The following is a 23,733-nucleotide window of genomic DNA, read 5'->3' on the forward strand; positions in this document are numbered from 1 at the left end:
CTCTGCGGAACAAAAAGAGGCGTTTCCCAATTTTAGGGCATTTTCAAACTAATGTAGGTGGTTAAAAACGCCTAATCCCAGTATGAAAACGCCCCAAAATTGGGAAACGCCTCTTTTTTAGAAGTGATGTAATAAATACTCTGCATATCATAAATACAAGGTTTTATATATATATATATATATATCACATTATAACATGCGAAACCTTATTTCTGGTTTCTTTATTTTGGCCTGTAAACAGAAAATAATCTTTATGTGATATTAAATAAAAGGCACATAAATAAAAAGAATCTCTACCACAGCCAAAATGCAGAGTGAGGTAGAAAGTTAACCTTCACTGCATTTTTAAGCTCAAGTTTCAGTTCCCTCATTTGTATATGGAAAGTGCTGAAGCCATCCAACTTTAATTTGGTTTAAACAAGCCTGAGACTCCTCCAGCCACTACCGTGACCAACACAAGAATCCGTCACGTTAATGTGACTCGGAGCTCCCAACGTTCTTTTCGTCATAACGGTTCCTCTGACCAGATCTGCCCACCTCTGTAACCACATGGTTTCATCATCTGACACAAATGAAGGCAATAAATTAGAACTTCCCTTTTCATTTATGTTCAGGCTGCTACCAAGTAAATGCAAATATTTCAGCAGACCTGATCACTAACAATGCCGTTTTTAGTGAGACATCCCTCCTGCTCTTTGGTAGAGTTGCTCAGGAGCTGGTCCAACTTATCAACATGTCTGCGCAAACCCTCGATGCTGTCCTCCGCCTGCAGTCTGCGTTGACTCAGAGCTTCCTGCTGGGAGAACATGCGTCTGCGCAGCTGGACCTGGATATTGATAGACAGCAGCATAGATATCTCAAAAAGTAAGTCAATGTCTAAAGCAGTAGATCATTTAAAAGAATAAAAAAAATTCATTAAAGGTCCACTGTGTAGATTTTTAGCGGCATGTAGTGGCAAGACTGAATAGAGGGTATGCACGTGACGTCACCTTCGGCAAAAGTGCCTCCGGCGTGGTCACGTGGAAAAGTGACGTCAATGCATAACCTCTATTGCAACCAACGGCTCAGTCCACAGCTCACCCATCCCTTTCGAAAAATGCATAAGAAAGCTACGGTAGCCACCACACGACAAACATGTTATCTGCAACAACGTAGTGACAAAACGCGCTCTATAGAGCAGTTTGTCCGCTAAGGGCTACTGTAGAAACATGACAGCGACTTCCATAAGGAGACCCGCGGTGAATGTAGATAAAACGGCTCATTGTAAGGTAATAAAAACAATACAGTTCATTATGTGAGGTCTTTATTCACCACTGATAATATTTGTTTTGATATTTTTCCTATTTAAAGGAGGCGCATTGATATTATGCAGTGCCCGAAAATAGTCCCCTGCTATTGAAATTTACCAAGGGGACTACTTTCATTGCGCCTGCTGCAGCCATGTTACGACAGCAAAGTCCTTGATTATTACGGCAGAATGAGAGTATAGACGGTTTCAGCAGTAACAACATAAACACGCGGCTTTCGTGGTCATCACGTAACTACCGGTAAACTCTGCAAAGAATAAATAACAACAAAGTCCTTTGAAAGTAGTTTATTTATATAACAAGCAAAATAAACAACACGTAGATTACATAGGAACCCAAAACATTTGTTCTTTTCGACAAGGTTTTTGTTTAAGAGTTCAGTTTCAGCAACTAGTCAGACCATTAAACAAACAGAAACTTGAAGTAAAGTTCGGACCAGACGCTTATCGCATCACTGCACGTGCGCCCGATGAAACAGACTATAGTTCCTAGCCATATCGGCCCAGAAAATCGCAACTTTAAATTGTCCGTCGGTCTTAGTACACGATGTAACTCTTCTCTGCCAATTACGAGAATTTCCGGCTTTCCGCAATACCGCTATTATCCACCAGGTGGCGCCCCTTCGCAACTTTTTAAACCCGGAAGTATTGCCCTATGGCAAGCGGCTGCATGTCCGTGTCTATTTGAAAGATCGTTCTGAATGGGATCTCTATGAAAAGTCCGTCACAAAAATGGAATTCTCTCTGGTTTTTGCTCAAAATGTGGTGTTTTTGCAGAAACCTACCCATATTCAAAAGCTCATTACAAAAGAACTACTGAAGGTAGGATGAAACGGTTTTTGTTTGAAAGCAGAGGGTCTGTTCTTTCATTTGGTATATTGTATGTTTATATATTTAAAGAAGAACATTTTCTGGAAGGCATTAAACTTTTGTGAAAATCATGAAAAACGCTGGCGCTGGCTGGCAACTTTTTTTTTTAAAATGCTGGCGACGAAAGAGTTAAATAGGAAAAATATTGAAACTCTTTGGTTATTTTTAGCGCGATGCTAATGGTCTAATCAGATTCAATGGATTATGCTAAGCTAAGCTATGCTAAAAGTGATACCGCCAGACCTGGAGATCGGCTAACTGGATTTCAAAACGGTAAAAATCTAATGTTTAAATCTAGGGGAGCTGAAAAACAAGTATATTTTCAAAAAAAGTGGAGTGTCCCTTTAAGATTTATACATAATCTTCAGCTAACATCTTCATTGTTTTATGGTTTTGTAGGAAAGCACAATATTTGGCCGAGATGCAACTATTTGAAAATCTGAAATCTGAGTGTGCAAAAAGCTCGAAATATTGAGAAATTGCCTTTAAAGTTGTTAAAATGAAGTCCTAAACAACACATATTACTATTGAAAAATATATTTTTATATATTTACAGTAGGAAATTTACAGAACAATTTTTGACCCATACAATGTATTGTTGCCTATTAATACAAATAAACCAGTGTTACTTATGACTGGTTTTGTGGTCCAGGGTCACGTATATGAAGATAACATGATGGGATAATATACAGTAAGTAATTTATATAAGACTTTTTATATTCAGGTAAACTGATTCTTATAATGAACAAGGGTATTTAAAAAAAATAATTATTTGCTAAAATATTTGACTTTACCTTTAAATGATCTTCTTGGTGTCTCAATCTCTCCCTGAGTGCTTCTCCACGCCACTGCTCATCCTGTTCGCATCGGTGTAAATGCACATTAACAACATGAGGGTGACTTAATGATAACAAATCTTTCATCACTGAGTAACCCGTGTATGCACTTAACTATGATGCGGACATACTTGTTTAACAAGCTCAGACCAAATCATTTCAAACAGACAGTACCTTAGTACTGTAGCTTGCTTTCATCACAGCTAAATGGTTCTCTTTCAGGCTGTCTGTGTCTGAGGAGGTGCTGGATGGCGACTCGAGCTCCCTTAACTCCTCTCCTAACTGTGACCTTACAGTCCTGTCCTCCTATAGAGACAAATTACATCATTGATTAATCTTACTCATAATCACTGGCACACATTACACAACTCCTTGAGCTTTTAAAACAACTAGCAAAATCAATAAACATGTAAGAACAGAATAATATGATGTTTATCTTTACTGTTTATATGTTTATTACAAAGGACAGATGGGATTTTGTCTCAGTGTCTTTAAAGCCGAGCAGCCCTTGGGAAAACGTGCCGAGCTGTTTCTGCAGCATTCTGTCTTGTTTATGGTTTTCATGAGCATTTCTTTGCACAGTCAGCAGTTCCCTTTGGTGCCATGCACGATCCTAAAGCAAGCTCATGTTAGTCTACTGGTTTTATAGGTTATACAGAAGCTTTACAATTGGAGACAATAATTAAATAAAAATGTAGTCTGTATTTATTGGATTAATTTAAAACAGCCAACTTCCTTATTACTTTCATAAAATGCAGAATCGATTAAAGGTGCCAAAGAACGCATTTAAATAATATGTTAAATTGTATTTACATAGAGGATGTGGCTTTATTACGTGCAAAAATGATCCAGAAACTTTTTACATTTCCATTGACAACCCCAGGATTTTCGAACCCACAGTCTATGCATTGCTAATACACTGCTTTACCAATTGAGCTACAGAACCATGTTTATTGGACATGGTAGTACAATGAAATTTTTGGGGAGTACCATTTACATACCCTGGTATACATACCGGTTATGTTTTTATTAACGCGGTACCACAATATTACCATCTGAAATGATCAATGTACTACGGTACCACCACAGTTCCTCCCACTCCAGTTCCTCTCTCAATCACCTGCATTTCTGCAGCTGCATCCGTGAGCGGCTGCACCTGCTCGAGTCTCAGTGCCAGAGCTCCCTCTACTGCCTGCAGCTGCGACTGCAACATCTGCTGCTTCAGTCTCTGCTGCTGCTGCTCCAGATCACTGCTCTCCTGCTGCTGTACCCTGATCAGCTGAACACAAGACACAAATGTCATGACATTATTAATGTCAGTACCATAATTGTGACCCTGTACCACAAAACCAGTAATAAGTAGAATATGTTTAGCAATAGCTGAAAATACATTGTATGTGTTGGGGTCTCCAATGTTTTTGTAAGCAAGGGCTACCACAAATGGATTAAACAATCTGGAGGGCTACTTTTTTGATATAGTCTCCTCAAAACCTTTTTGTTTTACTTGATTGTTGATTTAATTAAATTTTATGTTTTTATCATTTTTAAAATGTTAATAAACATAAAATAAGCCAAGCTAATATAAAAACATGTAATAAATAAATATAAAAATTGAGGCTATTAATAGAATGTGCTTTGGCAGGCAACTCATAGACTGTGTATGGGCAACTTGCCACCATGTTGGAGACCACTGTGTTCAAATTATTGATTTTTTCATGCCAAAAATCATTAGGATTTCAAAAAAAGATCATGTTCAATGAGGTATTTTTACATTTCCTAAAGTAAATATATACAAATTATTCATGTATTCAGTACAAATTATTCAGTAATATGTGTTGCTAAGGACTTGGACAACTTTAAAGGTGCAGTGTGTAATTTTTAGAATGATCTCTTGACAGAAATGCAAAATAATTTACAAAACTATATTATCGAGGGATCTATAAAGACCTTTTTATAATGAACCATTATGTTTTTATTACCTTAGAATGAGGCGTTTTATCTATAAACACAGAGGGTCCCCTTACGTGGAAGTCGCCATTTTGTGCCGCCATGTTTCTACAGAAGCCATTAACGGACAAACTATTTTACTAAGTTGTCTCCGACGATGACATGTTTTTCTGGCGGCGGCTACAGAAAATCTATGCATTTTAAAAGCAAGGGGTGAGCAGTGGACTGAGCCGTTGGTTGGAATTCGCAACCTCACCGCTAGACTTCGCTAAAATTAACACACTGCACCTTTAAAGGTGATTTTTGAAATATTTTGATTTTTTGCACCCTCAAAGAGATTATCAAATAGTTGTATCTTGGCAAAATATTGTCCTATCCTAACACACCTTACATCAATAGAAAGTTATTAGTTGTTAACTTTTTAACACTTTGTGGTCCAGGGTCACAATTAATATAGATGTGGATATTCTATGATTCTTTAAAGGGGCCATTTCCCAAGACTTTTTTAAGATGTCAAATAAATCTTTGGTGTCCCCAGAGTACATATGTGAAGTTTTAGCTCAAAATACCATATAGATAATTTATTAAAGCATGTTAAAATTGTCACTTTGTAGGTGTGAGCAAATTTTGGGTGTGTCCTTTAAAATGCAAATGAGCGTATGAAGTGCAAACACTGATCACAATGATGGTGGTTTGTTGAAATTGAAACTCAATTATGCTGTGAATAATTTTTTCTCCCTCTCTTTCTCCATGCACTAAATGGCTGTGCTGTGGTTGGATAGTGCAGAGTAAGGGGCGGTATTATTATAATAAGAGCTCCTTAAGGAGAGCTAAATTTCAACAATCAATTTTTTCACATGCTTGTAGAGAATGTAAAACTAAGTTACTGGGTTAATCTTTTTCACATTTTCTATGTTAATAGAAGCACTGGGGACCCAATCATAGCACTTAAACATGGAAAAAGTCAGATTTTCATGCCATGGCCCCTTTAATGAGCAGGTGTGCATTACAGTGATTTCACCACGTATGAGCAATGGCATAATCGGACAAAATGACAAATATTTACAAACAGTTTAAATGTCGTTACTGAAAAAAATAAGACACCATTATTCATATCAGTTTAATACTATTGTGTAGACTTGCCGCATTAAAGTAGGATTGAACTGATGTGCACAGGGCCGTGTCTAGGCATAGGCAAAGCAGGCAGTCGCCTAGGGCAGTGGTTCCCAAACTTTTTCAGCGTGCAGCCCCCCATGTGTATGGTGAATTCCTTTGCGGCCCCCCAAAGAAAATTTGTGACAAAAAACTGTTCTAAAACTTTAATAAAAAAAAAACATTAAATGATACAAAAAAGTAGTGCTTTTGGTTAGTAACCTTATTTTTTTAGGTTTAATTATACAGAATTCATGATAAATTAATGTATTTCATAAAATGTAATAAAACTGTGGCCCCCCTGGCACCATCTCGCGGCCCCCTGGGGGCCCCGGCCCCCAGTTTGAAAACCACTGGCCTAGGGCGCCACCAGCTGCAGGGGGCACCAAAGAGCGCATATACATTTTGACTTCTGCTTCACTGACTTGACAGAGACGCGACTGTCTTATTTATATCCTGTGGTGACGTATATCCAAGTGAACAGTTTCTGAAATGAAAAAAGTGAGGCGGGACTTGAATTCGTCTATCGAGAAATGATCATTTGAAGCTGGGTCATGTTGCTATTTGCTATACCATATGCCCGGAAGTAAAGAGAGATCGTTTTGAGAAGGGGAGGAGATTTGCGTTGTTTGATTAAAGACAGGTGATAAGACATAAGAATTCTGAGACATAATATATAAAATACCATAATATTCAAATACAAATGATAGTTTTTCATTTCAATTTCTTAGCGACTTATATGTAAACATATATGTAATAGCAGTGCGTCACCTTCTGAGAATATAGTTCCCAGTATGTATACAGTTAAAAGATGGCCGTGTCTCATATGACCTTGTTATTTGTACACGCTGTGACTATACAAATCACAACACATAAATAGGCAAAGTTGGCGTTATTTTGTCACTAACAGGGCAGTATGCTAGCTGGAGCCATTTACTTCCAGTCTTTGTGCTAAGCTAGGCTAGCGGTGGGTGCGTCAGATAGAGTTACCGAACGCACGGAGATTAAAAGGTATGGACTTATCTAACTCTGGGGGATACGGTGAATAAGCTAAATTCCAAAAAATGTATTTGTAGTAAAACTACGGTAATAAATCTGCTAAAATCATGGTTACTACAAAAATGTAGCCATAGTTAGTTGTCCTTATGAAGATAACTGGAAGATAACTCACAATGGATATGAAATGAAATGCATTTAAGATTGAGTTTTGATCACATGATTTTAACATGATTTATGCCCGGAATGTGCAGTCACAGGTGTATGTTTATTGGCTGTTTTTCAGCTTATCCAATCAGCAAAGAGGAACCTACTATACAGAATGTTTATATGAAGAGTTAAGTTCCAAAACGCGATAAACGTCATTTAAAAAAATTGTTACAACCAAAATCAGTATAGTATCTGATCAGTATTAAAAAAGTAAATTCTTCATTTTATGCAAAGCCTGATATCTGCCGTGTTATTCTGTCATCTTTTCTCCCTTTTTTCCAAAACGCGATAAACGGCAGTCCCCCTTCTCTGCAGAATGCAATAAATCCACTTAACCAATCAATGCGCACCATTCCACGGATTGTTAACAATAAGGGTGGTGCGTTGAATACACACATAATCTTAGTTTTCCTCAGCTACTTTCTACTTCGTGAGCAACAAACAAACAAAAACAAAATAATACATTTGATGGCATTGATACACCTGTGGTGGTTTTCTGTGGCGGGGAAGAAACGTAAGCCATCAAAATCTAATAATTAACGTGAGAGGCACTCGGGCGAAGGAAAAATGCCGGCTTTGGCTTGTTCTCACACGACACCATCAAGCTTCTGTCATGCTAACACATTGACCCCAGGGGATCTTATGAAAAACTTTCCATTATTTTACTCAGTCAACGAAAATCGAGCAGGACCAAAACATTTTACAGCTGATCGCTGTCAATAAAGTTCAGCGACGGCGTCCCAAGGATGACAGCAGCAATGACAGTGATCTTAATATGACAAAGTAAGTGTTTTGATTAATGCCATTAATGTTTATTTAAAGCAGTGTATACCACTAGTCAACTAAATGAATATAACATGGCAAAGATGAATGCACATTTATATATTGATTTAATACATTTTTTGCATTTTGCAGAAAAAGAATCAGTTTTTATAATAAATCTTTAAAAAATGTAAATATAGATTAAAATTTTTAATGTTATTATAACCTTAAGATGCTATGTGAAAGTTTGTAACAGAAAATAGTGGTTGTCATCTTGTCACTTTCTTGATATAGAAAACACATCTTTACCCAAATTAGTCAAAATAGATTTATTGCGTTTTGGAACCAAACTCTTTATATTTATACAAAGTGGGTCACCTTTTCACATTCTTCAAGCTGTGTCTTTTTCTCGGCTACTTCTGCCTTTAGCTCCCGTAACTGATGGCCCAGTTTGTCCAGTGTTTGTTTTCTTCTACTGATCTTCTCCTCTTTCTCCAGCAGTTCAACCTTTCGATCCTTCTGCTGCTTTGCGAGATCATCTCGCTGCTTCTTCACCACCTTCACCTCCTAGGCAAGTACGACAACATATTTTACGCCATAGCACAAAAACTCTGAAGCCACAGAGCTTTCCAATTAACTTACTTCTTTGATCTCATCCAACTGAGTTTGAGATTCAACAAGTTGTTTCTTTAATCCATTCACCTCTTCTGTGGGTATAAACAAGCATTTGAGCACAAGAGTTATTGTCATTGTGATATTTATGATGTTGAATAGCACGGACCCTCGAGCTTGGCTGCGGCATCTCTGCTGAGTTCGTGTGCATGTTTCCGGTCGTGCTGAAGTTTGTCGAGCTCTGCCTTTCTTTCGAGTAGCTCTGTCTCTGCTATCCTCACCTTTTTCTCCACAGCCTCCAAACATCTCAAACCATAACAAGAAAATACACTTTAGCACCACCCAATACATGAAGCCCACCCAGAACTGCCAAAGATGATATATGTTACCTCTGCGCATGCATACGTCTGGCTTCCAGGTTTTTGCACTGTTCCTGCAAGCTGCTCCGGTCTCTGACTGCCGTCTCTGTTTGCCGTTGTAGTTCAAGACTCTGTTGTTGGAACGCGTGGAGATCCGCTCTCTCTTTCTCCAGCAGGTTCATCTGTCTTTCAGTCTCTCCATACTGCCCTTTCAACTCCTGCTGGACACGCTGGAGCTCTGCACGCACCTGAGAAGCATGTGCTTGTACATTAACATCGCATCTACAGGACCTACAGAACTTTTTTCTGTTTGACTTGAGCTCAATTCAGTTTGCTAGACTGACCTGTAGGAGAGTTTCTTGGCCCTTTTCAAGCTGGTCCAGTTTTTGGTTCTGTTGCATCTTCACATCCTCCAATTCCGCAGTTGCCAACTGGACCATTTCCATCACGTGCTTCAGCTCTAGACACACAACGTTATACATATCTTAAGATGAATCAGACCTACAGTATGCATTGTATAATGTTAACCTTATGTTTTTGTAACAGACCTGCTTTATGTTTGCTGACAGTTGATCTGAGGTTCTGCAGGGTTTCCTCCTCATCTTGCTGATCTTTCTTATACCGCGTCAGTCTGTTCCGCCCCTCGGTCAGCTGAGAGTCCAGCTCTCCCTTCTGCACGGCCAAAGTCTGCACATCCACACGTAGCTCCTACACTTACAGTTCATCCAAGTTTATTATGTGTGCTTACTAATTATTGAAACATTGAGATAAAGTGATACAGACCTGAATGCGCTGGTGTAAGGTTTGGACGTCCTCCTCTCCTTGTCTGAGCACATCTAGCAGTCCTTGCCTGTGCTGCTCCACATTAACCCTTAGCACCTCCTCTTCTTGTTTCCATTGCTCCAGCTTCCTATCCAGCAACGAAAGCTCCTCCTGCCGTAACTTCACCTGTAGCCCACACAATGGCCTTACATTATCATCACCATGATAATATTGATGTCATTAGATAAATAAATCGTACTGTTTTTTTTAAATTGTCAACGTCAGACTGAAATGAAAGGAGATGAACTTCAGGCACCGGTTGCTCATTTGAACACTGATAGGAGCTACACAAGGGTTGGCACACTTTTTATTTTACTCATATTACTTGGATTTCTGCTGTAAATGCATTGGGGGTTCTGATAATTTTTTTATTGGTTATTATGCTTTAAAGGATTAGTCCATTTTCTTTAAAAAAAATCCAGATAATTTACTCAACACCATGTCATCCAAAATGTTGATGTCTTTCTTTGTTCAGTCGAGAAGAAATTATGTTTTTTAAGGAAAACATTCCAGGATTTTTCTCATTTTAATGGACCCCAACAGTTTTAATTCAGTTTAAAATTGCATCTAAACAATCCCAAATGAGGCATAAGGATCTTATCTAGCGAAACAATTGTCATTTTTGACAAGAAAAATTAAAAATATGTACTTTTAAACTACAACTTCTCGTATACTCCGGTCCTGTGTCGCGCCAGCGTGACCTCACGTAATACGGCATCTCGCCGAAAGGTCGCGGATGACATATACGAAACTATTCCCCAGTGTTTACAAGTGTGGAGAAAGAGGACCGTTCCGACGTTGTTGTATGTCGAATGATAATATTTTATGTCTTTGTGTCAGTTTATTGTTTTAAAATGGTCCGCAAATGTGGGTTTTATATATGTAACATGTGACCTTTACACAGCATTACGCAATTACGCGAGGTCGCGCTGGCACGTCACAGGACCGGAGATAGACGAGAAGTTGTGGTTTAAAAGTGCATATTTTTTATTTTTCTTGTCAAAAATGACAATCGTTTCGCTAGATAAGAAGCTTTATGCCTCATAGTCCTTTGAAACTCAGTTGAAACTGCAATTTAAACTGTTACGTGTTGGGGTCCATTAAAATGAGAAAAATCCTGAATGTTTTCCTCAAAAAACATAAATTCTTCTCGACTGAACAAAGAAAGAATCAACATTTTGGATTTTTTTTTAAGAAAATTTACTAATCCTTTAAAGGACACCTATTATGGCAATTTTTACAAGATGTTATATAAGTCTCAGGCAGTGGCGGCTCGTGACTGCTCATCTGAGGTGCACAAATTCAAAATATGTGTTCGGAGTGTCATGGTTGTTTCTTGTGTGTTTGTTGTGAACCATGTGCATCATGTGTTTTGTCAAAAAATAAATGCCTGCTGCACACACGTCAAAACCCTTTATGATAAAAGAGACGCTCACGTTCACAAAATACACGCAAGACACTCATTAACACTAAACTCTGATTACACATGAGATAATGCGAGTATCTGGCAAACGCGAGCGTCTCTTTTATCATAAACCCTTTATTTTGACAAAACAAGTGATGCACACAGGATCGCTCGACACGCAGAACACATATTTTAAAATGACGAACCACACACATGACGGGCTACATACATGTTGTGACGAACTTTGCATCGAGCCCCTATTTGGGTGGGAGCAAAAATTTGCTGTTTTAGTGTGTGTTCCTTTTTAAATGCAAATGAAGTACTGCACCTCACTCCCTTACCAAAAAAGACTTATTTGGTTAAAATAAATCTGATTTCTAAGAACACAGTCTGAGACAACAGTATTTCACTATTAAGATATGGCGGAACTAAGGGTGGAAACTGTTGTATGCAGGACTGTCAGACAGTGGCTGTGGGTAGAGCTTTATCAGTGTGACATCACATTAACAAGAGAATCAAAATGGCATGTCTAATGACACTGCTTTGGTTTAATGGGGATTCAAAAATGGGGATTTTTTCATTGAGGGTGGTAGTGTTCACACACAAGTGTAGTGTACCTTGATGATGTGGATTTTGCATAATAGGTGACTTTTAAACTATGTGTATTGAGTAATGTCTTTAATGTCTGTGTGTGTTACCTGTGTGCTGATCATGTCCAGTTGTGTTTGACGTTGTGTTAGGCTGTTCTCCGCCTCTTTGCAGCTTTGAAGGAGTTTGGCCTCAAGGTTCTGGCTCTCATTCAGCTCATTCTGTACGGCCTCCAGTCTAAAATAAAACCCAGATATTTCAATGAGGAGAGATAAGAGATGAGAGAGTTCAGTCCTATTTTTATTCTTGGGTGCAACTGTATAAATCTAGTCACTAAGTTAAAGGAGACATATCATGCTAAATCCACTTTCTTAGCTCTTAAATGCATTTTGTTGTATATTTGTAGTGTTTATAAGTACATACAAGTTGAAATTAGTCTCTTCAGGTGCTTTGTTGATATCATTATATTCTGTTTTGGTCATATTTTCCAACCTGTTCGGATTTTTCTATTATCTATTACGTTTTTTGAACAATAACGTCACAGTATTTGCAGCGGAACTGCCAAATAAGGACATCGACTCCCAGCCCAACACTTCGAGCAATCCGCCATTTTTTATTTCTCGCTGCGATATTGTAGTCCAAGCTCAAGGATGCAGAAGTTACGAGAGAGTAAGAAATGTACCCATATCTGTGGGTAAAGTCATTTTTGTGTGCCCGAAGCACTTCACCAATCTCTAACTGATTCACCAATCTCCGCCAGTATAAAGAAGGATTTGCCGATAGACTTCGTCTGATTGAGGGGTCAATTACTTCTATCTTTGGAGACGATGAGCAGAGCACTTCGGTAAGATGTAAATAACTTTAAAAAAGTAAAGTACACGGCGGTCATGGTTTAGCAGTGCCGTTTCTCAATCCGAAGGCTGCAGCCTGCGGAGATCGCTTTTTGGTCATCAAGCCTGGTTTAATTAAGTTAACTGAGCATTACATTTGCAAGTCATGAGCACATTACAACAACTTACGATTAACTAAGAATAATAGTAAACTTTATAATTGTTAATATTCTGAAATAAGACCGTCTTGATGACGTATGCAGCCAAGAAATGCGTCCTCCGGAGGCTGCAGCCTCACACCATTGCGATACCTCCATATGAAGACGTTGTTCTGCAGGTTCGTCGTCTTCATATTCATCTCGCTCCGTTTCCGACTCTGGCTCGAACATGTACGGCTGGATGGACAAGTCTTCCGTTGTTGACATTTTGTGAATAACGAGTGAATATAAAGTTTCTGTGCCGCTAGATAATCGTATCTCTGCTATAAAACTACAAAAATGGCCGAACGGGGTGGAGTTTAACCGAGTGTCACCTCTGCAACCTGGAGAGGGGGCAGGGTATGACGTGCATTTAAAAAGACCGCACCAAAATGAGTTGCTCTCAGATGCACATCAGAAAAGGGGTAAAAAGGGGGCCTGTGGGGCTATAATAATGAGGAATTCAGACCAAAGCATTGCAGTTCCGCTTTATATAGACCTAAAATAGATGATTTATATATAAAAAGGACAGACTTAAAAGCATGATATGTCTCCTTTAAGAGCTAGTCTGATTTACTAGCAGTTAGTTAGGGCTAATCAGTCTTAATTTACAGATTCAGATTTGACCAGTCTACTTTTTATGTTACTTAAAAAGTTATGACCATTCTTGAAAAAAATCTTACTTGTAAGACTAGTTTATGAAACTGGCTCTGCATTCAGTGATTAACTGAAATGAAATGTTGGATCACCTGTCAGTCGCTCGCTCCAGCTTTCTGTTGACTTCTTGAAACTTTGCATCTCGACATGTGATTATCTCCTCCACATCTTGTAGGGTGTGTTCATGTTCCTGTTTCCTTTTCTGTAGCTCCAGAACTTCCTCTTGAACATTCCTGCAGTCAACATGCACAGGTTTTCAACTAGCAAAGTCTTCAGCTGAAACAATTTGATGCTCACAGTACACTAAAAATGGTTAATATATAAACTTATTCTGGAAGTATAAATACATTGAAGTAGGTTTTCTTGCGGTGCTCCATTCAAGTGAGAATGTCGTAATTTTTTAATTCTACTTGGAAAAGTTCAACAGTAGATCCATTTGAATTTTATTTAACTTGGAATTCCCTTAAAGGACACATATTATGCAAAATCCACTTTTACAAGAACATAAATGTGTGTTGGCAGCTTCTGAACAAAACCACCCTACAATGAAAAATTTTCTTAAAAATGGGTATGTGCCATTTAAAAGCAGGGTCCATGATCTCTGAAAGCCAATGTTGACATTTAAATCACCTAAACACACACGCCTCTACCCCAATAAAATATGGACCTTCTTTTGATAGACCCGCCCCACACATACGCAACTCAAGCAACGATGTCGGTTAGTAAACACACCCCTTACTGCTGATTGGCTACAAGTGTGTTTTGGTAGTCGGCCCGACTCTCTTTTCCAAAGCGTTTTTTAGATATTGTGCACTCCGCCTTTAAGACTTCATCTCAAAAGGAGAAAGATTATTTCACATCCCGCTGTAAATGAAATGCAGCCAATAGTGTTACCTGAGCTGTTGTTTGCCGTGTACCAGCTTTGTAGCGCTGTCTCGAGCTCTCCGTTCCATCTCCAACAGCTCTCGTTCTGTCTCCTCCACTTGTCTCCTGGCCTCATTGTAACGCTGCAGATTTTCTTTAGTCTACAAAAGGACACGTGCATCAAATAGCATTCTCCTAACAGGAAGTTAATGCATATAAGGTTATTATGGAAAGACTGATGTCAGACTTTGGCTCTGGTGTCTCTGAGCTCTGTCTCGGCCTCAAGCAGCAGTCGGTCAGCCTCTCTGAGCTCGGCTCTACGCTTCAGAAGGGTCTTCTCCACGCACTCCACCTCTCCTGACAAGCACTGCTCCTCCTCTGTATGAGATGTGGAGCTTTCCGGCCTGCTCCTGATGAACCAAGCAATTAAAAGTCACATTTGGAATGAGAACAAATGCATAACAGTGTAGTACCAGACTACTGCTGACGTACGTGTGGTGCTTTAGCGTGTGGACAGTTCTGCGCAGACGTTTGATTTCCCTCTGCAGATCTGCTGTTTTCTCCCGCAGTGCGAGCTGCGCTTTCTCACCGTGAAGTCTATCGGCATGTTCATCTCTCAGTCTGCACTCTGCGTTCTTAAGATCTCGCTCCTACACCAAACAAACAACTCATTTTAGGAAACAAGATATATTTATGGATTCATTAAAACACAACGACCCTGTCTAAAACTATTTTATACAGGTATAACATTGCATAACACTGCATATCGCTCACCAAATCCTGATGTCCAGGCACATTACAGTGCAGCGTTCCATTGGGCACCAGAGGAATAGTAAGATTGCTGGGAGGAGGAGGCCCGTATACAAGCCTGGCTCCATCAGGGGGCGGCCCATACAGAACCGTACTTGATCCAATGGGAAGGCCAGGTAAAGTGTGATTGTACATAACTGAGCTAGAAGGAGGAGGAGGAGCGGTACTATCAGGGAGAGTAAACCCAGCAGTGCCTGCGACAGGAGACACACCCTCCCCATCACTTTCTCTTCCACTGTCTCTGAACATCTGAGCATCTGTGAAACACAGGACACCAAAATTATAGGTTTGTGTGAAGGTCTATAAAAAAAATTATTGGGAACTTACCTCTTCTGGCACGAGTGTGTGGATGTGGGGAATAAACCCAGTATCCACCATTAACAGGTGGTCTTCTATCCCTGTGTGCTCTGTGACTGGACCGCCGACCTTTTTCTGGGGAATGATGGAGAACAGAGTCTAATCCTGAGTCTTGTGTTCCCAGAGATCCCAGACTAGGAGCCTGAGGATGAACAATGTGTGGCTTAAAAAATGGCAAAGAAAGAATTGAAATGCTAATGCTAAAGTCACAAATCTTACATTTTGGTTTGATGGTACATAGTACCAGTATCCAGTGTTGGGTCTGGGATGTCCTAAACTGGACAGGTAGTTATTCTGCTGCAGCAGTTTTTCCCGCAAAGCTCCGATCTCTTCCAACAGCTCTTGCAGATTTTCATTGTTAGCTACACAAACACAATATACACCAATAAATGTTGACATTTTCTGTGTTTCTTTTTATGATAAAGCTACAATGCATGCAAACCTTCGTTGGCTTGAGCAAGTTGACCTCTGAGGCGTTTGGTCTGGGCTTGTTGTTTTTTCAGGCTTTGGTTTAATCTGTCCAATTCTTGCTGTCGAAAGTTTGAGACGTTGCGTGGGTTCCTGTCTGTCTCGTGAAGCTACGAACAAGAGAAACCAGAAAGCGTGAACATACGGCAGCGAGGAACCTGACAGAAAATAACCAAGCCAAGATAGTTACTATACATTACCCTATCTCTCAGAAGCTTCTGGAGAACCCGGATCTCTGCTTCAGCATTAGTCAAACCCTGAATGGCTTGAGCAGCCTGAATTTTGGTGCTCTCAAGCTCCTCTTCATTCTAAACACACACAAGTTCGTTTCACCACATTACTAAAGACATACCATAAAATTTAGTCTTTTAGTCTTTTCAGTAATATTTTCTTTGACGTCAATTAAAGGTGGAGTGTGTAAAATTTAGGATCTATTGACAGAAATGCATTATAAGATAGATAACTGCACTTTTAAGGATGTATTAAGACTGTATATAATGAACTGATATGTTTTTATTACACCGCGGGTCCCCTTACATGGAAGTCGCCATTTTGAGCCGCCATGTTTCTATTGTTAATCTACAACAGTTACCTCAACATTGGCTATGTTAAAGGGACGCTTTTTTGAAAATATGCTAATTTTCCAGCTCCCCTAGAGTTAAACATTTGTTTTTTACCTTTTTGGAATCCATTCAGTTGATCTACTGGTCTGGCGCGATCACTTTTAGCATAGCTTAGCACAATCCATTGAATCTGATTAGACCATTAGCATCACGCTCAAAAATAACCAGAGTTATTTTTGCTATTTAAAACTACAGACCTACAGACTCTTCTGTAGGAAAATTAAAAGTTGTGATTTTCTATGCAGATATGGCTAGGAACTATACTCTCATTCCAACGTAATAATCAAGGACTTTGCTGCCGTAACATGGCTTTAGGAGGCGCAATGATATTACGTAGTAGTGTTGGGCGATATACCCAATTTTGAGATCGTCCTATCGTCAGCATGTGAGATCGCCAATACACGATAGTATTGGGGGGCGGGGCAGTAGTTTACTCATTTATTTATTTGTTCATTTTTACTTATTTATGACAAGTCACTTGATTGGTGGACAAAAAAGAATCAAGAGCAGCACTTTCATGACCACAACCTTCTTAAAACTGATGCCATTAATCTGAGCGCGTCATTAAATCCCGGCGTACCAGGGAGTGGGAACAACAAATTTGCTGGTTTTAACCATCTGTGCGCCTAACAATCTCTCTAGTGCAAGGAAATGTCCAAGCCACACATTTTACAAGTTCAGGTGCTAGAATGAGTCCATGCCACACGTGCGTGCGAGAAGGAATCCGCACGCATTACAAGCTCCCTCATACGGTGGCCCTGAAGTGCAAACCACAACAACAATTTTTTTATTTTATTTTTTGTAGTGTTTTTTTAATTTGCTGTAGTGGTTTTTAATTTGCTGTAGTGGTTTTTTAAATTTGTTGTTGTTTTTTAATTTGTTGTAGTGTTTTTTAATTTGTTGTAGTGTTTTTTTAACTTGCTGTTGTGTTTTTTATTTTGTTATGGTTTTTTATTTTGTTGTAGTGTTTTTTTCATTTGTTGTAGTGTTTTTTTAACTTGCTGTTGTGTTTTTTATTTTGTTATGGTTTTTTATTTTGTTGTAGTGTTTTTTTAATTTGTAGTTGTGATTTTAATTTGTTGTAGTGTTTTTTTAATTTGTAGTTGTGTTTTTTAATTTGCTGTAGTGTTTTTTTAACTTGCTGTTGTGTTTTTTATTTTGTATTTGTTTTTTATTTTGTTGTTGTGTTTTTTTAATTTGCTGTAGTGTTTTTTAATTTGCTGTAGTGTTTTTTTAATTTGTTGTTGTTTTTTAATTTGTTGCAGTGTTTTTTAATTTGTTGTGGTGTTTTTTAATTTGTTGTTGTTGTTTAGTCATTTGTTTTTGTGGTTTGCACTTCAGGGCCACCGTATTAAACAGTTTTCGAAAGGCACAATGCTATTTTATTGCTTTATGTAATGTTATGAAAGTATGAACGCTGTAGAATGTACGATTACAAACGGATTATTTGTTTGCATGTAGGGTTGCCAACTGTCCCATATTAGCCAGGATGTCCTGTATTTTAAGCCTAATTTATTTGTCCCGTACAAGACGTTCCACGACAGGCCATCTTTTGTCTGGTATTTCAGACTGAGAAAGTTGGCAACCCTACATGTAAACATACCTACTGTGTCTTACCTCTGTTCTCTCCAGATGTATTTTCTCTATAGTGCTGTGGAGAGAGTGAAGTTTGTCTTTGGCGGCATTGAGTTGTTGAGCAGCCATTCTGTCAGCCGTGGAGAATGATCTTCTGAGCTTCTCAAACTGCTCTTGAGTCTGGCTATCCTCAGCCTTCATCTAAAGAACACGAAAAACATTAATACGGAGCTGCTGATACTCCCCTAGTTATTTATATTTGTTATAAAAATAATGATTGAAAATAGAAAAATCCTGGAATATTTTCCTCAAAAAACTTAACTTCTTCTCGACTGAACAAAGAAAGACATCAACATTTTGGACATTGGGTTGAGTAAATTATCGGGATTCTGAGTGATCCTTTAAAATTTTATCCTAGCTATTATGTCACCTGTTTATCTTGCTCCTCTAATTCGGCAAGCAGGCGATCCCTTTCGATTTCTGTGTCCTCTAGGCGCTGCAGCATCAAGTACTGCTGCTCATGGGCATCTTCTAGCTCCTCCCTCAATCTTTGGAGCTCCGCCTCCTCATTCTGCCTCTCTGCTGCTTGCTGGAGTCAGGACGATCAGCATCACATTCAACTTAGATAACAAGAATGCAGTTTGTTGGTTAAAGTCCTCACCTGAGTCTGATCCACCTGGTATCTCCTGAGTCTCTCTCTGAGAGATCTCACCTCTCCAGTGAGCACGTCTTGGCTCTGCTGGGCTTCATCTCTGTCTCTCTGGGCTGCTGATACTAAACGATGGATTTCCTGTTGTAGCTCCATGAAACTCTTGTTCACTGCTTCTCCAAGGTGTTCAAAGCTGGTGTAGGATGGAAGAGAAAGCTATTAATTTCACCATCTGATGGATACACCTGTAGCCGGACAACCTTGATGATATATGTACTGTAATAAGAACATCAAACTGTACCTCAGTTCCTCCTGTCCTGCAGATATGCTTCTCTTCAGCTCTTCGAGATCTTTCATCAAACGGACTGGACACAGCAGTTTGGCCCTGGCCTGCTCCAAATCACTCTGAAGTGCATCTACCTTCTCTTTAAGGAAGTCTTTCTCCTCCTGTGCAGCCAGTGACATATTTGTTTATGTTTGGTGTCAATTTGTATAGTGGTTTCGAATTAAAAATTAAATAAAATTGTGGCCCATGAATAAGAGTAAGAATAAGTGCACACATCCTTGTATGATCCTTGTATAAAAACACACCTGTAGGGTGTTGACCTGTTGCAGTAGTTCCCCGTTCTCCAGTTCTCTGTCGGCAGCCATTTGCATCTGTGTTAAAGCGTTCTCTTTAGCCTGCCGTTCCTTTTGAAGCTCTGCTTGCAGTGCAGAGTGCTCCATCTGTACATACACAGAGTTCACATTTTGCGTCTTAAGTAGGGTGCCCATTGGTGCCAGTTCCGCCAGACACGTCCCGAACAGGATTTCGGTTGCGTTCTCCGGAAGTCGCGTTGGTCAACCGCATACGTCATCAAGGTTTAATATTTCGGGTTCAATTTCAGAAAAGCAAATGTTACATTTCAAGGTAAGAATGAAACTACAATGATTATATGTCTTAAAAGAAATAAATCGTAATTTTCTAATGTATTTTAACAGAAACGTGAGAACCTCGATGACGTATGTGGTCTAACAACGCGACTTCTGGAGAACGCACCCGAAATCCTGTTCGGAACGTGTCCGGTGGAATTGGCACGAATGGCCACCCTAGTCTAAAGCAGCAAGGAGAACTCCTTCTTTGCAACACACTTTTGATGTGGCATTCTGAAAAGTTGAAGTACTTTCAACTTGCTGCGGCGCCTAAAAAAAAAGGGCATGTCCCACAGCAAGCGCGTTGTTCTCTATTTGAGCGCGCTTGCTGTGCGTTTTCATTCAAAATAACATATTTCCACACGCTAAAGATGTAATGTGAACCGACCTTAATGCTGCAGTTTGTAGGTTTGGCCTCTCTATCGCCATCTCTGTTTGAACTATAAAATTGCTGATTATTTGCGGTGTAATTTTTTGTATGTGCGTTGTGCTCCGCCCAGCTACTCTGCGCGTATAAATCTGATGTCTGTGATCACTGCATTGCTGCAGCTTTAACATCTAATGGTAAATTTTCGGACAAGGTCAAAGTTGTTACAAGCATGAGACGGTAATAAAACTTTATGAGACCATTTTAACTTTTCTGATTTCATTATTTCACACCAATTTAAAGGGAAACACCACCATCATTTAATATTTTACTATGTTCTTACCTCAACTTAGATACATTTATAAACACTTATCTTTTTCCACTTAATCTTTGTACAGCGCGTCGTGAATGTGTTAGCATTTAGCCTAGCCCCGTTCATTCCTTAGGATCCAAACAGGGATGAATTTAGAAGCCACCAAACACTTCCATGTTTTCCCTATTTAAAGACTGTTACATGAGTAGTTACACGAGTAAGTATGGTGGCACAAACCACAACATGGCGATTTTTTAAGTGGATAAAAAATGAGAACTATATTGTATGGCTGAAGAGCACTTAAGGGCTTGTTATAGTTGTGCGTAGGTCCAACGGCCTAGCCGCGAGGGCGTAGGTTCCGTGTCGGTTTTCATTTATACTTTTGCGTCGTCGTCCGCGTCGACGTGCAAACACACGTGTAGACCGCTGGTAGGCAGTAACCACGCGTGTAACCACAGTACTAGCAGCGCGAACGTCAAAGAAGAAGAAGCTTAGCAAGTTAACCCACAAACGAAGAAGAAACAGCAAATTATGTTGTGTATAATTTGAGAAGACCAGCAATGATGGAAGTAAATAAACAACGACTTTTGATGCAGTTTGAGTTAAATCACTCCTCAACTTGGCTCATTTTGTTTTCACTGTCACAAACAGAAATACATATGACGCAGTTTTTTTACCTGACGAGAGGGGTTCTGGTGGACCAATCACAGCGCTTGCGGTCCGCGTAGATCTGACGCTCTGTTAAAATTTTTGCAAGGTGCACATCAGGCTACGCAGAGCTACGCACAGGCTACGGATAGCCTACGCCGTAGAACTTAGGCACGACTATAAATCGGGCTTTAGTTTGCACCACTTCGACCTCGGCGTGCAGTAACATCATCACTCCTGACTACTTCCCCTCTCGCTCAAACTTCTGTCAATATTACTGCGCCCAAGGTCGAAGTGCTGCAAACTATGGGCTCTTCCGCCATACAATAGTTCTCATTTTTTATCCGCTTAAAAAATCGCCACGTTGTGGTTTATGCCACCACACTTACTTGTGTAATTACTCATCTAACAGTCTTTAAATAGGGAAAATATGGAAGTGTTTGGTGGCTTCTAAATTTATCCCTGTTTGGATCCTAAGGAATGTATGGGGTTAGGCTAAATGCTAACACATTCACAACGCGCTATACAAAGATTAAGTGCACACATTAAATAAAGATAGGTATGCATTAATTTGTCTAAGTTGAGGTAAGAACATAGTAAAATATTAAGAAACGGTGGTGTTTTCCTTTAAAACATGCAGTTTTTTTGCAAGCAATTCCTTAAATATTCAGACCTCAACTGGGCAGCAAATTTTTACTTGCATTTGGCACTTGGTGAATGTTTGAACCCTGTGCAAGTCATAAAGAGATTTCCTACCTGACTGAGTCGCCGCAGTCTGTCCAGCTCCTCCTGCAGTTGTGTGGCCTGACTATCTCTCTCCTGCCACTGTCTCTCCAGTTCTGTCTCATATTCACTGACCTGCCCCTGAGCCCGCCTGAACTCCTCATTCTCCTTCCTCAGAGCCTCCAACTCCTGCTGCTGACGCTTAAGCTCCTACCAAAAAATCAGCAACTTCCAGTTTAACGTCAGAACAGAATCAACGTGTCACAAAATGATAACCATGTGAACATTTCATTCAGTTTCAGAACTGATTTCGACCTTCTGGGAGCTCTCGGCATTCAGTGCTTCGGTCTCCAGTTGCGTGCAAAGTAGTTCCTTCTCACGAAGGAGGCGCTGAAGAGCCTCATTCTCCCTCTGCAGATGCCTGCATTGGGACTGGGCTCTTCGTGCTTGGTCCTTAACTCCCTGCAGATACTCCTGGAGACCTGAGATGATGCCCTCCAGGTCACGCTTGAGCGCCTCATTAGCAGCTATTTGACCTGAAGGAATGGAGATGTTTAAAAATGTATTTTTGAAACTTTCCTAACATATGGATTCTAAAGAAATCAAAGCACTTCGATTATCACAAATGATTCATATCAGAGGCATAGGAAAAAACAGTTTAAATAAAGTTTGCAGATTCATGTGGACAGGCATGATGAGGTCCACATGACCATCCAAATACTTGTTATATCATCATCATCATCCATACATCAATTCTAGGTTTCTGAACTTATTCTTCATGCATTTTTATTTATAATTACCATCAGTAAGTTGTTGCTCCAATTGTTTAATTTCCTGAGTTTCATTGTGGATGCGTGTGATCATATCATCCAACCTGCTCTCCAGCTCCTGGTGTTTTCTGCTCATGATGGCCAGCAGCTGTTTTATTTTAGACAGCTGAGCCTTCACATGGTCCTAAATGTGTAAAGACAGAAAGAAAGAGAGGAGTAATTCACCTGGGGTCTCTTTTATAAAACTGTGCATAGGATCCCTACTAAAAGTCCACCTACGCACAAAAGACAAAAATTGCATACGCCAAAAAATAATAAGACTTATAGAACAAGGCAATGTTCCCTTTATAAATCACAGATCACCTGCAAGTGTGCATACATGAATCATCCTTAGATCCCACCCCGCAAGCCCATTCTCCCGTCAAGTTTGTTTTTTTATAGATCAGACCCCTGGTGTGCAAGATCAATAGATAAACTTCTACAATTACAACTTTCTTCATTCTGTCATCAGCCTTTTTTTACATACATGAACTTAGCAACATATACGCTCACCTAAGGGATTATTAGAAACACCTGTTCAATTTCTCATTAATGCAATAATCTAACCGACCAATCACATGGCAGTTGCTTCAATGGATTTAGGGGTGTGGTCCTGGTCAAGACAATCTCCTGAACTCCAAACTGAATGTCAGAATGGGAAAGAAAGGTGATTTAAGCAATTTTGAGCTTGGCATGGTTGTTGGTGCCAGACGGGTGAGTCTGAGTATTTCACAATCTGCTCAGTTACTGGGATTTTCATGCACAACCATTTCTAGGGTTTACAAAGAATGGTGTGACAAGGGAAAAACATCCAGTATGCGGCAGTCCTGTGGGCGAAAATGCCTTGTTGATGCAAGAGGTCAGAGGAGAATGGGCCGACTGATTCAAGCTGATATAGAAGAGCAACTTTGACTGAAATAACCGTTACAACCAAGGTATGCAGCAAAGCATTTGTGAAGCCACAACACGCACAACCTTGAGGAAGATGGGCTACAACAGCAGAAGACCCCACTGGGTACCACTCATCTCCACTACAAATAGGAAAAGAGACTACAGTTTGCACGAG

At 39.7% G+C, this 23,733-nt stretch overlaps 1 protein-coding gene across 1 annotated transcript in view; it reads right to left on the reverse strand.

Moving 5' to 3' along the window:
- Positions 1-200: 200 nt before the first annotated feature.
- cntrl (centriolin) overlaps positions 201-23,733 on the reverse strand; it is a 34,808-nt gene continuing 11,275 nt past the window's right edge. The window contains exons 11-41 of the mRNA XM_073814767.1: positions 22,659-22,812; positions 22,174-22,394; positions 21,892-22,068; positions 19,487-19,621; positions 19,197-19,342; positions 18,908-19,088; positions 18,677-18,835; positions 18,289-18,447; positions 16,249-16,356; positions 16,023-16,158; positions 15,800-15,942; positions 15,551-15,722; positions 15,188-15,480; positions 14,906-15,063; positions 14,661-14,823; positions 14,444-14,574; positions 13,642-13,782; positions 11,976-12,102; positions 9,834-9,998; positions 9,599-9,758; positions 9,395-9,510; positions 9,081-9,298; positions 8,861-8,997; positions 8,722-8,786; positions 8,458-8,646; positions 4,133-4,291; positions 3,473-3,625; positions 3,187-3,318; positions 2,971-3,033; positions 650-826; positions 201-562 (exon numbers count right to left, since the gene is read on the reverse strand). Coding sequence (XP_073670868.1) covers positions 506-562; positions 650-826; positions 2,971-3,033; positions 3,187-3,318; positions 3,473-3,625; positions 4,133-4,291; positions 8,458-8,646; positions 8,722-8,786; positions 8,861-8,997; positions 9,081-9,298; positions 9,395-9,510; positions 9,599-9,758; positions 9,834-9,998; positions 11,976-12,102; positions 13,642-13,782; positions 14,444-14,574; positions 14,661-14,823; positions 14,906-15,063; positions 15,188-15,480; positions 15,551-15,722; positions 15,800-15,942; positions 16,023-16,158; positions 16,249-16,356; positions 18,289-18,447; positions 18,677-18,835; positions 18,908-19,088; positions 19,197-19,342; positions 19,487-19,621; positions 21,892-22,068; positions 22,174-22,394; positions 22,659-22,812 — 4,695 coding nt within the window. The 3' untranslated portion in view covers positions 201-505. The remainder of the gene's footprint in view (positions 563-649; positions 827-2,970; positions 3,034-3,186; positions 3,319-3,472; positions 3,626-4,132; positions 4,292-8,457; positions 8,647-8,721; positions 8,787-8,860; positions 8,998-9,080; positions 9,299-9,394; positions 9,511-9,598; positions 9,759-9,833; positions 9,999-11,975; positions 12,103-13,641; positions 13,783-14,443; positions 14,575-14,660; positions 14,824-14,905; positions 15,064-15,187; positions 15,481-15,550; positions 15,723-15,799; positions 15,943-16,022; positions 16,159-16,248; positions 16,357-18,288; positions 18,448-18,676; positions 18,836-18,907; positions 19,089-19,196; positions 19,343-19,486; positions 19,622-21,891; positions 22,069-22,173; positions 22,395-22,658; positions 22,813-23,733) is intronic.

Source organism: Paramisgurnus dabryanus, chromosome 5 (genome assembly GCF_030506205.2).
Source record: "Paramisgurnus dabryanus chromosome 5, PD_genome_1.1, whole genome shotgun sequence".
NCBI lineage: Eukaryota > Metazoa > Chordata > Actinopteri > Cypriniformes > Cobitidae > Paramisgurnus > Paramisgurnus dabryanus.